At 38.4% G+C, this 12500-nt stretch overlaps 1 protein-coding gene across 1 annotated transcript in view; it reads right to left on the bottom strand.

The window, feature by feature from the left end:
• The window catches only part of LOC115816510 (adhesion G protein-coupled receptor L3), a 160955-nt gene that overhangs the window by 85998 nt on the left and 62457 nt on the right, over nt 1-12500 (bottom strand). Inside the window, exons 4-5 of the mRNA XM_030779464.1 lie at nt 7972-7986; nt 480-1280 (exon numbers count right to left, since the gene is read on the bottom strand). Coding sequence (XP_030635324.1) covers nt 480-1280; nt 7972-7986 — 816 coding nt within the window. The remainder of the gene's footprint in view (nt 1-479; nt 1281-7971; nt 7987-12500) is intronic.

Genomic DNA, 12500 nt, shown 5'->3' with positions numbered 1-12500 from the left:
TTCCTGGTTGTTAATTTTGCTCTTTGCCTCCCAATTAAAAATATGGTCAAGCTGCCACAGCTGTTTGCCTCTGGCATTTGGAGCTTTAACTGGAATCACTCACCCAACAATTACATGTGCACAGTTCACACACACACACACACACACACACACACACACACACACACACACACACACACACACACATCAAAAATACACCGTTTTCATTTTCATCACTCACTGCCACAGCCTTGACTCCAGACAGGGAGAAAAGATTCTTTCAAACGCCTCTATGCTTTGAATAAAAGGTGTGTGTGCAAATTCAATAAAGGTGTGTGTGCAAATTCAAATGATTTTTAAATGACAATGCATTCACACCAACACATGCGTCACTGCTTTACTCCCATCCCAGTGTTGTGTTTTTAGATTCCTCTTCAACTTTCTTATGAAAGATGGAGCCAAGTGTTCTCACAAAAGGAGATCAGTACAGAAGGTCTTACCTGGTCTGTTGTCAAGTGTTCCAAAGTCCAGCGAGTATTTCACCACGTGATAGTTGTTCCACACGTACAGGAGGTTGTCTCTGGGGTTGTAGTCCACGGCGGCGATGTACTGGTAGGAGTTTGGGAAGGGGATGTCGAGGTACCCGTCTTTGCTGAGCTCTGTGTTGTAAATGTAGTCGATTTTGTTGCCCGTGGCTTCGCTGTCATCGTCTTCATAAACGCTCTTCACCACATACAGGATACCACAGATCATGAAGGCGTTAGAAGCGGAGCGTTTGTCGTACGCCGTGTCCCAGGTGCCCTCCACCCGCAGCGTGTAGGGGTTCAGCTGACTGATGACGATCCGGCCGTTGTTCTGCTCCGTGGCGTAGATCACCCACAGCCCGTTCTCGTCCACCGCCAGGTCGATGTCGGTTTTCCCGCCCCAGCGGTACGGAGATGTGTCGTGGTAGTTGGCGCTGGCGATGATGGCCTCTCCGCTCTTGATGCGCGTGCGCAGGTCAAACTTCACGATGTTGCGTGTTCGTTCTTTGTTGAAGAACAAGGCACCGTCATAAACGACAAAGCCTGTCCCATCCACACGGTGGGGGAGTTTGTAAGTGGTGGTGGGCCTCCCGGCGATGAAGTCCTCTTTAGAGGAGTACTCGGTCAGAGTGTCGGTGCGGTACGGCGTCCAGGGCATGTAGTAGATCTTTTCTGACGCCTGCAGAGGGTCTTTACACCACGCTCCCGATTGGTGGTCCGACTCAAAGAGATGTTCGCTCTGATACACCCCGCGCATCAGCCCAGGGCACAGAAAAACTGGAGGATACAAAAACAAAAGACACACAAGAGTCAGAAAAGACACATTCACGTGACAACCACCAGCATTTCACTGTGGGATCCCATAACCCTCAGAAAGATCAGGCACCATCTGTTCTTGCTGTATGTTATTTTGAATTGATTAAGCAGGTCTTTTTCTGGGATACATGATAGTTTAATGAGGCATTCATGCATTGAAGGTTGTAGGTTTTCATTGTTTTTCTCTCTGCTGTACACAGAGTGAGGTGTTGTCATAGGGTGTGAGTAGAGACAGATAATGGAGATGAATATGATGTCCACATAAACATGGTGTGTGGGGCACAGTGATCTGAAAGGCTTTCGCTGCAGGTGAAGAGCAGACAAAGGGTTTGGCTCTGAGCTCAGCGACTAATTACACTACACAGCAGTCAGTGAAAACCGGGGAGAATCATCCTGTCTGGAGGATCTGCCATCTCTCCTCATTTGACTGTACACTCCGCCTCCACATGGCTTCACTGGTGTTTGAGAAAAATGTCTTTTATTGACTTAAACAAAGGTCACGTTTCAAATTTTGATAAATAGGCGGGACATAATTATTGGCAGGCAGTTAAACCAGTGCTGCAGGCCCCTAGGATGCAATCATTACTTTAGACCTATTACTATCAGTTACCGGACCCTTAAAAAAAAAAGAAAAGAAAAGAAAAGAGAGAATTATATACGAAGCTGTGTATTTAAGTCTTTATGATTTATATCGCCAGTGTGTAATAATAACTACTCTGGACTTCTCTGCTCCGGCCCCTGAGTGGGATCCAGCAATGCATGTCTATCGCAACAAAGCCATGACACCCCGAAATACATTACCCACGATCCACCTGACCATACCAATTTGAAGTCAGTACCCACAATAAAACAGATTACTTTTGAAATGTGAGCTTATTCAAAGCAAGTTCAGGCAAAGGGCGTATCATGGGCTGATGACAGTACACTCTGTAGACACAGTAATTTCAGTGGCTCTCTAATCAAACAGTACTCTGTGGTCTAGGCTGGCTGAGCTACACTCTGTGGATGATAGATCCTCTCTGGTCAATGACAGTAAATCAGAGATTGTTCAGCCTGAAACACAATCAAAAATAGTTTCATATCCACATAGCTTTCTATCAAGCCCCAGCATGGTCAAGGCATGCGGTAACAAGACAACTTCAGTTAGTTAAGGACAGACTATTGAGAAACAGAGATTACACCATCAAAATGTTCTAGGCAATCAACCCTGTGGCCTAAACCTTACGGTTTTTGTGGAAATGTGTGCAGGCATTTCCTAACGTTGAGATACTGTGTGCAGTGGATGGAAATGAGCTCATCAGAGATTCAGTGCGTCTCCCTCAGGCTCAAACACAGGGCTGTAAAGTAATGCTTATGTAAGCATTATGAAGGTTAATGAAATGGGCTTTAAACAAAAGCATCAGTCATGTGACACTGATATTAAAGCTTTTCCCTGCATCTACAAAACTCTCCTGTTTTACCCTCCAGTAAACAGAGACATCACAGAAACACTCGTTCTCTGTGGCTTTGAACTACACTCAGCCGTGGTGAAGACCAGTGTGTCTCAATAACTCCACCGCTCTCTGGCTTTATCTTTAGGTTTGTTAGCTACAGTGTCAAACTGTGTTCAAATTTTACCCAGATACACCTTTGTGTTACTAACATGTCTATGATCAAAGTCCAGAATACAGAACACTCCAACCACCGCTGGCTTGCAACATAAATCTCATTAACGAAAAGCGTGGAAGTTTGAGGAGACACAGATGAAGGAATGGCTAGTGGAACACACACCAGTGAAATGTGTTTCAGGTCACGGGGTTATTCTGGGGAAGTCTGCTGATGGCTTTATTGAGAGAATACACACCAAACACAAACACATACACTCTCTCTGCTTTAATGACTACTTTTGCTGCTAATAATATAATTTAATCCATGTGAGAGAGCCCCTGTCACAGTCGCAGATGCATCGGCGTCACAAACTGAACAAAGGCTTCTGTGGATGTGTCTGTGGACAACTGCACAGAAAGCTAATGATAGCAAGGTGAGAGCTGTGATAGTCCCAGCCAAACGGTAAAACTGAGGACTGAGGGGATGACAGCTATAGCGCGGGTGAAGAGGTCTTAAGGATACAGGCATTAAACTCTGGGGTTAGCACAGTACTAGCATAGCTTAGAACTGCAGCGGCTAAAGCTAGCACATCACAGCTGTTTTCTGTTTAAAACTGTGAACACAGCTAACGCAGCTGAGGGCGAAATTCTAACACAGCTGTGAGGACTGTAATTCATCACAGGACTTGCACATACACATGGCGTTCTGTCTGACTGACGGGTGTGTGGATCAGTGCCGTTCATGATGGTCATTTAGCTCAAAGCTCATTGTCTGTGCTATTGATTCTCTCAGCAGCTCTGCCCCTTTATTTCAAGGCCACTTGGGGAGACTGTGCCATGCCAGTGGTACAGGGAAATTCTGGATAATGGTTCACTGTGAATATTAGACTTAATACTAATATCATTAGTTGTGACCATAACTTTATTTGAGAGCCTGAACCCATTGAAATTACAATTATTCTGAAAACCTCTATTTGTAGCTCAGCGCTCTGAACACTGAACCTTGAAATTATTCAAAATAACTCTTCACTGGGATTGATCGTTATCAAATTTTGACCAAATGGTACGGGAATAGCTGCGCTAAAGCATCGAGCCTGGCGTCTGTTAGGTGTTCAGGCGAGTGGTTTCTGCTCTGATGTGCATTGGTCCTGAACGCAGAGAGGCTTGGGCCATAAAAAGGGTCATAGGAACAGAGGGGGAGGAAGAGAGGGTCAGAGAGAGAGAGAAACAGGGGGAACATGGGGAGAGTCTGTACAATGTGAAATCTCAGAGTCACTGAAACATTTTTTAGCCCACGCATTGCAATGTAAAAAGTCTCTCCTCCAATTGCGGACCAACAATGGAGTTACCATTTCAGTCACTCATTCGTAGCATGTTTTGTGTGTGGCTTCTTAATCCTACACAGAAAACAGACTGACGAAACTCCTGAGATGATTCACCCGACCTGTCTGATCTGTGGTGTTAAGAGTGGGCAAGGGGCAAAGCTATGACCGTCTAAGGGTGAATAAACTGTGGAAAATCCTGCCCTGGCTTTCATGAAGCTTAAATTACACAGGCCACTTTTAATACTGACATTTCCTCAATGCCACCGAGGTGCAGACAAACCACAGAAGCACAGTGCATGCATAATAGTCTGACTCTGGTGTCAGACAGTGGATGTGTAAGTGCCATGTTTCCTATTTGCATTGTTAATCTGCTGGAGCAATAGGCCCTTCCTCCAGGGCTTATTTCCTTTATCACAAATGTTCAACACAGTTTCTCTACACCACACACTGAAGCTAATGCGTTAATTGAGTGGTTTGCATGTGAAAAGAATCGCTCTGGGACAGAAATGTATACTGACTGTTTTCAATGGAGTCATGTCAATTAATAGTTTAATGTTATCTGGCTACCACTAATGGGGATCATGTTTAATACACTATATTAAACATGATAAATGCTCCTTTATCCATACACACAGTCAACGGTCCATGTACAAACGGGCCGGCCAAGGTCATACCAACCAGGCAATTCATAGCTATTCAAAACTAATGCTTCCATGATCTCTTTTAAAGTGATTTTCTTTTTCAGTGTAAAAGTAGCAGTCTGTGATCTCACACAAGCAGTCAGTTAGAATGGTATAGTTCCAGTAGAATGGTATAGTTCAATTAGAATGGTATAGTTCAATTAGAATGGTATAGTTCCATTAGAATGGAATAGTTCCGTTGTAATAGTATAGTTCAGCTGTAATGGTATAGTTCAGTTAGAATGGTATAGTTCAGTTGTAATGCTATAGTTCAGTTAGAATGGTATAGTTCAGTTGTAATGGTATAGTTCTGTTAGAATGGTATAGTTCAGCTGTAATGGTATAGTTCAGTTAGAATGATATAGTTCCGTTAGAATGGTATAATTCAGTTGTAATGGTATAGTTCAGTTAGAATGCTATAGTTCCGTTAGAATGGTATAGTTCAGTTGTAATGGTATAGTTCAGTTAGAATGGTATAGTTCAGTTGTAATGGTATAGTTTAGTTAGAATGGTATAGTTCAGTTGTAATGGTATAGTTCAGTTGTAATGATATAGTTCCGTTAGAATGGTATAGTTCAGTTGTAATGGTATAGTTCAGTTAGAATGGTATAGTTCAGTTGTAATGGTATAGTTTAGTTAGAATGGTATAGTTCAGTTAGAATGGTATAGTTCAATTGTAATGGTATAGTTCTGTTAGAATGGTATAGTTCAGTTGTAATGGTATAATTCAGTTGTAATGATATAGTTCAGTTAGAATGGTATAGTTCAGTTGTAATGGTATAGTTCAGTTAGAATGATATAGTCCAGTTAGAATTATATAGTTTAGTTAGAATGGTAAAGTTCAATTAGAATGGTATAGTTCCATTAGAATGGTTCAGTTCCATTGTAATGGTATAGTTCAGTTAGAATGGTATAGTTCCATTAGAATGGAATAGTTCAGTTGTAATGGTATTGATCAGTTAGAATGGTATACTTCAGTTAGAATGGTATAGTTCAGTTGCAATGGTATAATTCAGTTGTAACGGTATAGTTCAGTTGTAATGGTATAGTTCAGTTAGAATGGAATAGTTCAGTTAGAATGGTATAGTTTAGTTAGAATGATATAGTTCAGTTAGAATGGTATAGTTCAGTTAGAATGATATAGTTCATTAGAATGGTTTAGTTCCATTGTAATGGTATAGTTCAGTTAGAATGGTATAGTTCCGTTACAATGGAATAGTTCAGTTGTAATGGTATTGATCAGTTAGCATGGTATACTTCAGTTAGAATGGTATAGTTCAGTTGCAATGGTATAATTCAGTTGTAACGGTATAGTTCAGTTGTAATGGTATAGTTCAGTTGTAATGGTATAGTTCAGTTGTAATGATATAGTTCTGTTGCAACGGTATAGTTCTGTTAGAATGGTATAGCTCAGTTGTAATGGTATAGTTCAGTTGTAATGGTATAGCTCTGTTGTAATGGTATAGTTCAGTTGTAATGGTATAGCTCAGTTGTAATGGTATAGCTCTGTTAGAATGATACAGTTCAGTTGCAACGGTATAGTTCTGTTAGAATGATATAGTTCAGTTGTAATGGTATAGCTCAGTTGTAATGGTATAGTTCAGTTGTAATGATATAGTTCAGTTAGAATGGTATAGTTCAGTTGTAATGGTATAGTTCAGTTGTAATGGTATAGTTCTGTTAGAATGATATAGTTCAGTTGTAATGGTATAATTCAGTTGTAATGATATAGTTCAGTTGTAATAGTATAGTTCAATTAGAATGGTATAGTTCAGTTGTAATGGTATAGTTCAGTTGTAATGGTATAGTTCAGCTGTAATGGTATAGTTCAGTTAGAATGGTATAGTTCAGTTAGAATGATATAGTTCAGTCAGAATGGTATAGTTCAGTTGTAATGGTATAGTTCAGTTAGAATGGTATAGTTTAGTTGTAATGGTATAGTTCAGTTGTAATGGTATAGTTCAGTTAGAATGGTATAATTCAGTTGTAATGATATAGTTCTGTTAGAATGGTATAGTTCAGTTGTAATGCTATAGTTCAGTTGTAATGGTATAGTTCTGTTAGAATGGTTTAGTTCAGTTGTAATGGTATAGTTCAGTTAGAATGGTATAGTTCAGTTGTAATGGTATAGTTCTGTTAGAATGATATAGTTCAGTTGTAATGGTATAGTTCAGTTGTAATGGTATAGTTCAGTTGTAATGGTATAGTTCAGTTAGAATGATATAGTTCAGTCAGAATGGTATAGTTCAGTTGTAATGGTATAGTTCAGTTAGAATGGTATAGTTTAGTTGTAATGGTATAGTTCAGTTGTAATGGTATAGTTCAGTTGTAATGGTATAGTTCAGTTATAATGGTATAGTTCAGTTGTAATGATATAGTTCAGTTAGAATGGTATAGTTCAGTTGTAATGGTATAGTTCAGTTAGAATGGTATAGTTCAGTTGTAATGATATAGTTCTGTTAGAATGATATAGTTCAGTTGTAATGGTATAATTCAGTTGTAATGGTATAGTTCAGTTAGAATGATATAGTTCAGTTAGAATGATATAGTTCAGTTGTAATGGTTTAGTTCAGTTGTAATGATATAGTTCAATTAGAATGGTATAGTTCAGTTGTAATGGTATAGTTCAGTTGTAATGGTATAGTTCAGTTGTAATGATATAGTTCAGTTGTAATGGTATAGTTTAGTTCTAATGGTATAGTTCAGTTGTAATGGTATAGTTCAGTTGTAATGGTATAGTTCAGTTAGAATGGTATAGTTCAGTTGTAATGGTATAGTTCAGTTGTAATGATATAGTTCAGTTGTAATGATATTCAGACTCTCTGGCCTGTTTAGATGTGGACTGTGTGACAGAATGGACTAAGCTACAGCAGAGGAGCATTAAAACACAGACACTCAATGGAACAGAATTACCACCTACAGATACCCCCCTATAAGATACCCCTGTATAAGCACCAAGCACACACACTCTACAAACACACTACAGAAAACCCTTCTATAAGCACCAAGCACACACACTCTACAAACACACTACGGCACAACACACAGGACATTTAGTTACCTTTTTGTTCCACTTCTATTTTAGGCATGAAGGGAGAGAGAGGAAGAGAGAAATAAATTAATATTACATGAACTGGAAAATTTTCAAGAGCATTCCGCCCCCAACATTCATACTGTTGTACACTCTGTGGGGAGGGGAAAAGACAAGTCATTTAAAAATAATTAAAAAAAAAAAAATCAGATCACAACAAATCCATGGCTCCTCTTATTTCACAATTAGACATTGCACAGAATAACGGTGTTGAATAAAATGACAGAGTTGCATAGGAAGTGCTGTATATGGAGATTGTTCCTTTTGAAAAAGTAACACACAAAGACCATGATGTTCATTTCAGAGTCAGAAACAGACTTTGGAGAAAAGAGTTTATAATTCAGATCTGGGAGAACACTGGTGTCATTGTATATAAGATAGAGAGAGATAGAGAGACAATGTGTGTGTGTGTGTGTGTGTGTGTGTGTGTGTAAAAAGAGAGAGAGAGAGAGAGAGAGAGAGAGAAACAAAGAGAAACACTAATGTACACAATTACGCACATTATTGATCATCAAAAAAAAAAAAAGATTGATCAGTTGAGCAGGTGACATGTAGTCCTGTGTGTGTAATCCTGTGTGTGTAATCCTGTGTGTGTGTGTAATTCAGTGTATGTGTGTGTAATCCTGTGTGTGTAATTCTGCGTGTGTGTGTGTAATCCTGTGTGTGCATGTGTGTGTGTGTGTGTGTCTGTAATGCTGTGTGTGTCTAATCCTGTGTGTATGTGTAATCCTGTGTGTATGTGTGTGTGTGTGTGTGTGTGTGTGTGTCTGTAATCCAATGTGTGTAATCCTGTGTGTGTGTGTGTAATCCCATATGTGTAGTCCTGTGTCTGTAATCCTGTGTGTAGTGTAATCCTGTGTGTGTGTGTGTGTGTAATCCTGTATGTAGTCCTGTGTGTATGTGTAATGTGTGTGTGTAGTCCTGTGTCTGTAATCCTGTGTGTATGTGTAATCCTGTGTGTGTGTGTGTGTGTGTGTGTGTGTAATCCAATGTGTGTAATCCTGTGTGTATGAGTAATGTGTGTGTGTAGTCCTGTGTGTCTGTAACCCTGTGTGTGTGTAGTCCTGTGTGTGTGTAATCCCATGTGTGTAACCCTGTGTGTGTGTAGTCCTGTGTGTGTGTAATCCCATGTGTGTAATCCTGTATGTAGTCCTGTGTGTGTACCCCTGTGTGTGTGTAGTCCTGTGTGTGTAATCGTGTGTGTGTACCCCTGTGTGTGTGTAGTCCTCTGTGTCTGTAACCCTGTGTGTGTGTAGTCCTGTGTGTGTGTAGTCCTGTGTGTCTGTAACCCTGTGTGTGTGTACCCCTGTGGGTGTGTAGTCCTGTGTGTCTGTAACCCTGTGTGTGTGTACCCCTGTGTGTGTGTAGTCCTGTGTGTGTGTACCCCTGTGTGTGTGTAGTCCTGTGTGTGTGTAGTCCTGTGTGTCTGTAACCCTGTGTGTGTGTACCCCTGTGTGTGTGTAGTCCTGTGTGTCTGTAACCCTGTGTGTGTGTACCCCTGTGTGTGCGTAGTCCTGTGTGTCTGTAACCCTGTGTGTGTGTAGTCCTGTGTGTGTGTAGTCCTGTGTGTCTATAACCCTGTGTGTGTGTACCCCTGTGGGTGTGTAGTCCTGTGTGTCTGTAACCCTGTGTGTGTGTACCCCTGTGTGTGTGTAGTCCTGTGTGTCTGTAACCCTGTGTGTGTGTACCCCTGTGTGTGTGTAGTCCTGTGTGTCTGTAACCCTGTGTGTGTGTACCCCTGTGTGTGTAGTCGTTATCAGATAGTTAAATCTATTTGGACTTCACTCCCTCCCATCAGTATGTTACGGGAGTACTTACAGGAGTAATTATTAGAATAAGGGAGCGTTACTATTCACAGACATTTTTAAATTGTAAGAGTAAAGCATTGGTTTAAATTGTAAGAGTAAAGCATTAGTTTAAATTGTAAGGGTAAAGCATTAGTTTAAATTGTACGAGTAAAGCATTGGTTTAAATTGTAAGAGTAAAGCATTAGTTTAAATTGTAAGAGTAAAGCATTAGTTTAAACTGTGAGAGTAAAGCATTAGTTTCAATTGTAAGAGTAAAGCATTAGTTTAAACTGTAAGAGTAAAGCATTAGTTTAAACTGTAAGAGTAAAGCATTAGTTTAAACTGTGAGAGTAAAGCATTAGTTTAAATAGTAAGAGTAAAGCATTAGTTTAAATTGTAAGAGTAAAGCATTAGTTTAAATAGTAAGAGTAAAGCATTGGTTTAAACTGTGAGAGTAAAGCATTAGTTTACATTTTAAGAGTAAAGCATTAGTTTAAATTGTGAGAGTAAATCATTAGTTTAAATTGTAAGAGTAAAGCATTGGTTTAAATTGTAAGAGTAAAGCATTAGTTTAAATTGTAAGGGTAAAGCATTAGTTTAAATTGTAAGAGTAAAGCATTAGTTTAAATTGTAAGAGTAAAGCATTGGTTTAAATTGTAAGAGTAAAACATTGGTTTAAATTGTAAGAGGAAAGCATTGGTTTAAATTGTAAGAGTAAAACATTAGTTTAAATTGAAAGAGTAAAGCATTAGTTTAAATTGTAAGAGTAAAGCATTAGTTTAAATTGTAAGAGGAAAGCATTGGTTTAAATTGTAAGAGTAAAGCATTAGTATAAATTGTAAGGGTAAAGCATTAGTTTAAATTGTACGAGTAAAGCATTGGTTTAAATTGTAAGAGTAAAGCATTAGTTTAAATTGTAAGAGTAAAGCATTGGTTTAAACTGTGAGAGTAAAGCATTAGTTTAAACTGTAAGAGTAAAGCATTAGTTTAAATTGTAAGAGTAAAGCATTAGTTTAAACTGTGAGAGTAAAGCATTGGTTTAAATTGTAAGAGTAAAGCATTAGTTTAAATTGTAAGGGTAAAGCATTAGTTTAAATAGTAAGAGTAAAGCATTAGATTAAATTGTAAGAGTAAAGCATTAGTTTAAATTGTAAGAGTAAAGCATTAGTTTAAATTGTAAGAGTAAAGCATTAGTTTAAATTGTACGAGTAAAGCATTGGTTTAAACTGTGAGAGTAAAGCATTAGTTTAAACTGTGAGAGTAAAGCATTAGTTTAAATTGTAAGAGTAAAGCATTAGTTTAAATTGTAAGGGTAAAGCATTAGTTTAAATTGTACGAGTAAAGCATTGGTTTAAATTGTAAGAGTAAAGCATTAGTTTAAATTGTAAGAGTAAAGCATTGGTTTAAACTGTGAGAGTAAAGCATTAGTTTAAATTGTAAGAGTAAAGCATTAGATTAAATTGTAAGAGTAAAGCATTAGTTTAAATTGTAAGAGTAAAGCATTAGTTTAAATTGTAAGAGTAAAGCATTAGTTTAAACTGTGAGAGTAAAGCATTGGTTTAAACTGTGAGAGTAAAGCATTAGTTTAAACTGTAAGAGTAAAGCATTAGTTTAAATTGTAAGAGTAAAGCATTAGTTTAAACTGTAAGAGTAAAGCATTAGTTTAAATTGTAAGAGTAAAGCATTAGTTTAAATTGTACGAGTAAAGCATTAGTTTAAATTGTAAGAGTAAAGCATTAGTTTAAATTGTACGAGTAAAACATTAGTTTAAATTGTAAGAGTAAAGCATTGGTTTGAATTGTAAGAGTAAAGCATTAGTTTAAACTGTGAGAGTAAAGCATTAGTTTCAATTGTAAGAGTAAAGCATTAGTTTAAATTGTAAGAGTAAAGCATTGGTTTAAACTGTGAGAGTAAAGCATTGGTTTAAACTGTAAGAGTAAAGCATTAGTTTAAATTGTAAGAGTAAAGCATTAGTTTAAATTGTAAGAGTAAAGCATTAGTTTAAATTGTACGAGTAAAGCATTAGTTTAAATTGTAAGAGTAAAGCATTAGTTTAAACTGTGAGAGTAAAGCATTGGTTTAAACTGTGAGAGTAAAGCATTAGTTTAAACTGTAAGAGTAAAGCATTGGTTTAAACTGTGAGAGTAAAGCATTAGATTAAACTGTGAGAGTAAAGCATTGGTTTAAACTGTGAGAGTAAAGCATTAGTTTAAACTGTGAGAGGAAACAATTTGTGGGCTCTTTGAGGTTTTTCCACTCAGTAGTCCCCTTTCCCTTTTTCTTGGTAGAAACTTTCCTGACCCTTTGGTCCAGTTTTCAGAGTAAGATGGAAGGAGTTGAAAGAGAAAGAGATTGGGGTGGCAGGATGGTTTCATATGAAAGACTTCATCTACACTCTGAGCATAATAAGATTTGGGAACGGCTGTCACTGAATCACTGGAAGGCAGAGGGAGAGGAGAGGATGAGAGAGCACTCTGGAGAATATACGGCAGTGAGCGGCACTCTTTTATGTTTTTAACAATAAAACAGTAGCATTTAATACTGCAGCTCCAAATTAGTTTTTTACCTTAATGCAAAATGAACCCTTGAATCTTGTTCGGTCAATCTGGGAAAAGGGGCTGGATTTTCAAGTGAAATGAAATGGGATGGATCTGACTTAGGGCGCCTGTGCCGGGTGTGGGCCTTTCTGCATCCGTACGCGTGTGCATGTGT

Source organism: Chanos chanos, chromosome 7 (assembly GCF_902362185.1).
Source record: "Chanos chanos chromosome 7, fChaCha1.1, whole genome shotgun sequence".
NCBI lineage: Eukaryota > Metazoa > Chordata > Actinopteri > Gonorynchiformes > Chanidae > Chanos > Chanos chanos.
The sequence above is the reverse complement of the archived record's forward strand: the minus strand, read 5'-3'. Positions and strand labels throughout refer to the sequence as shown.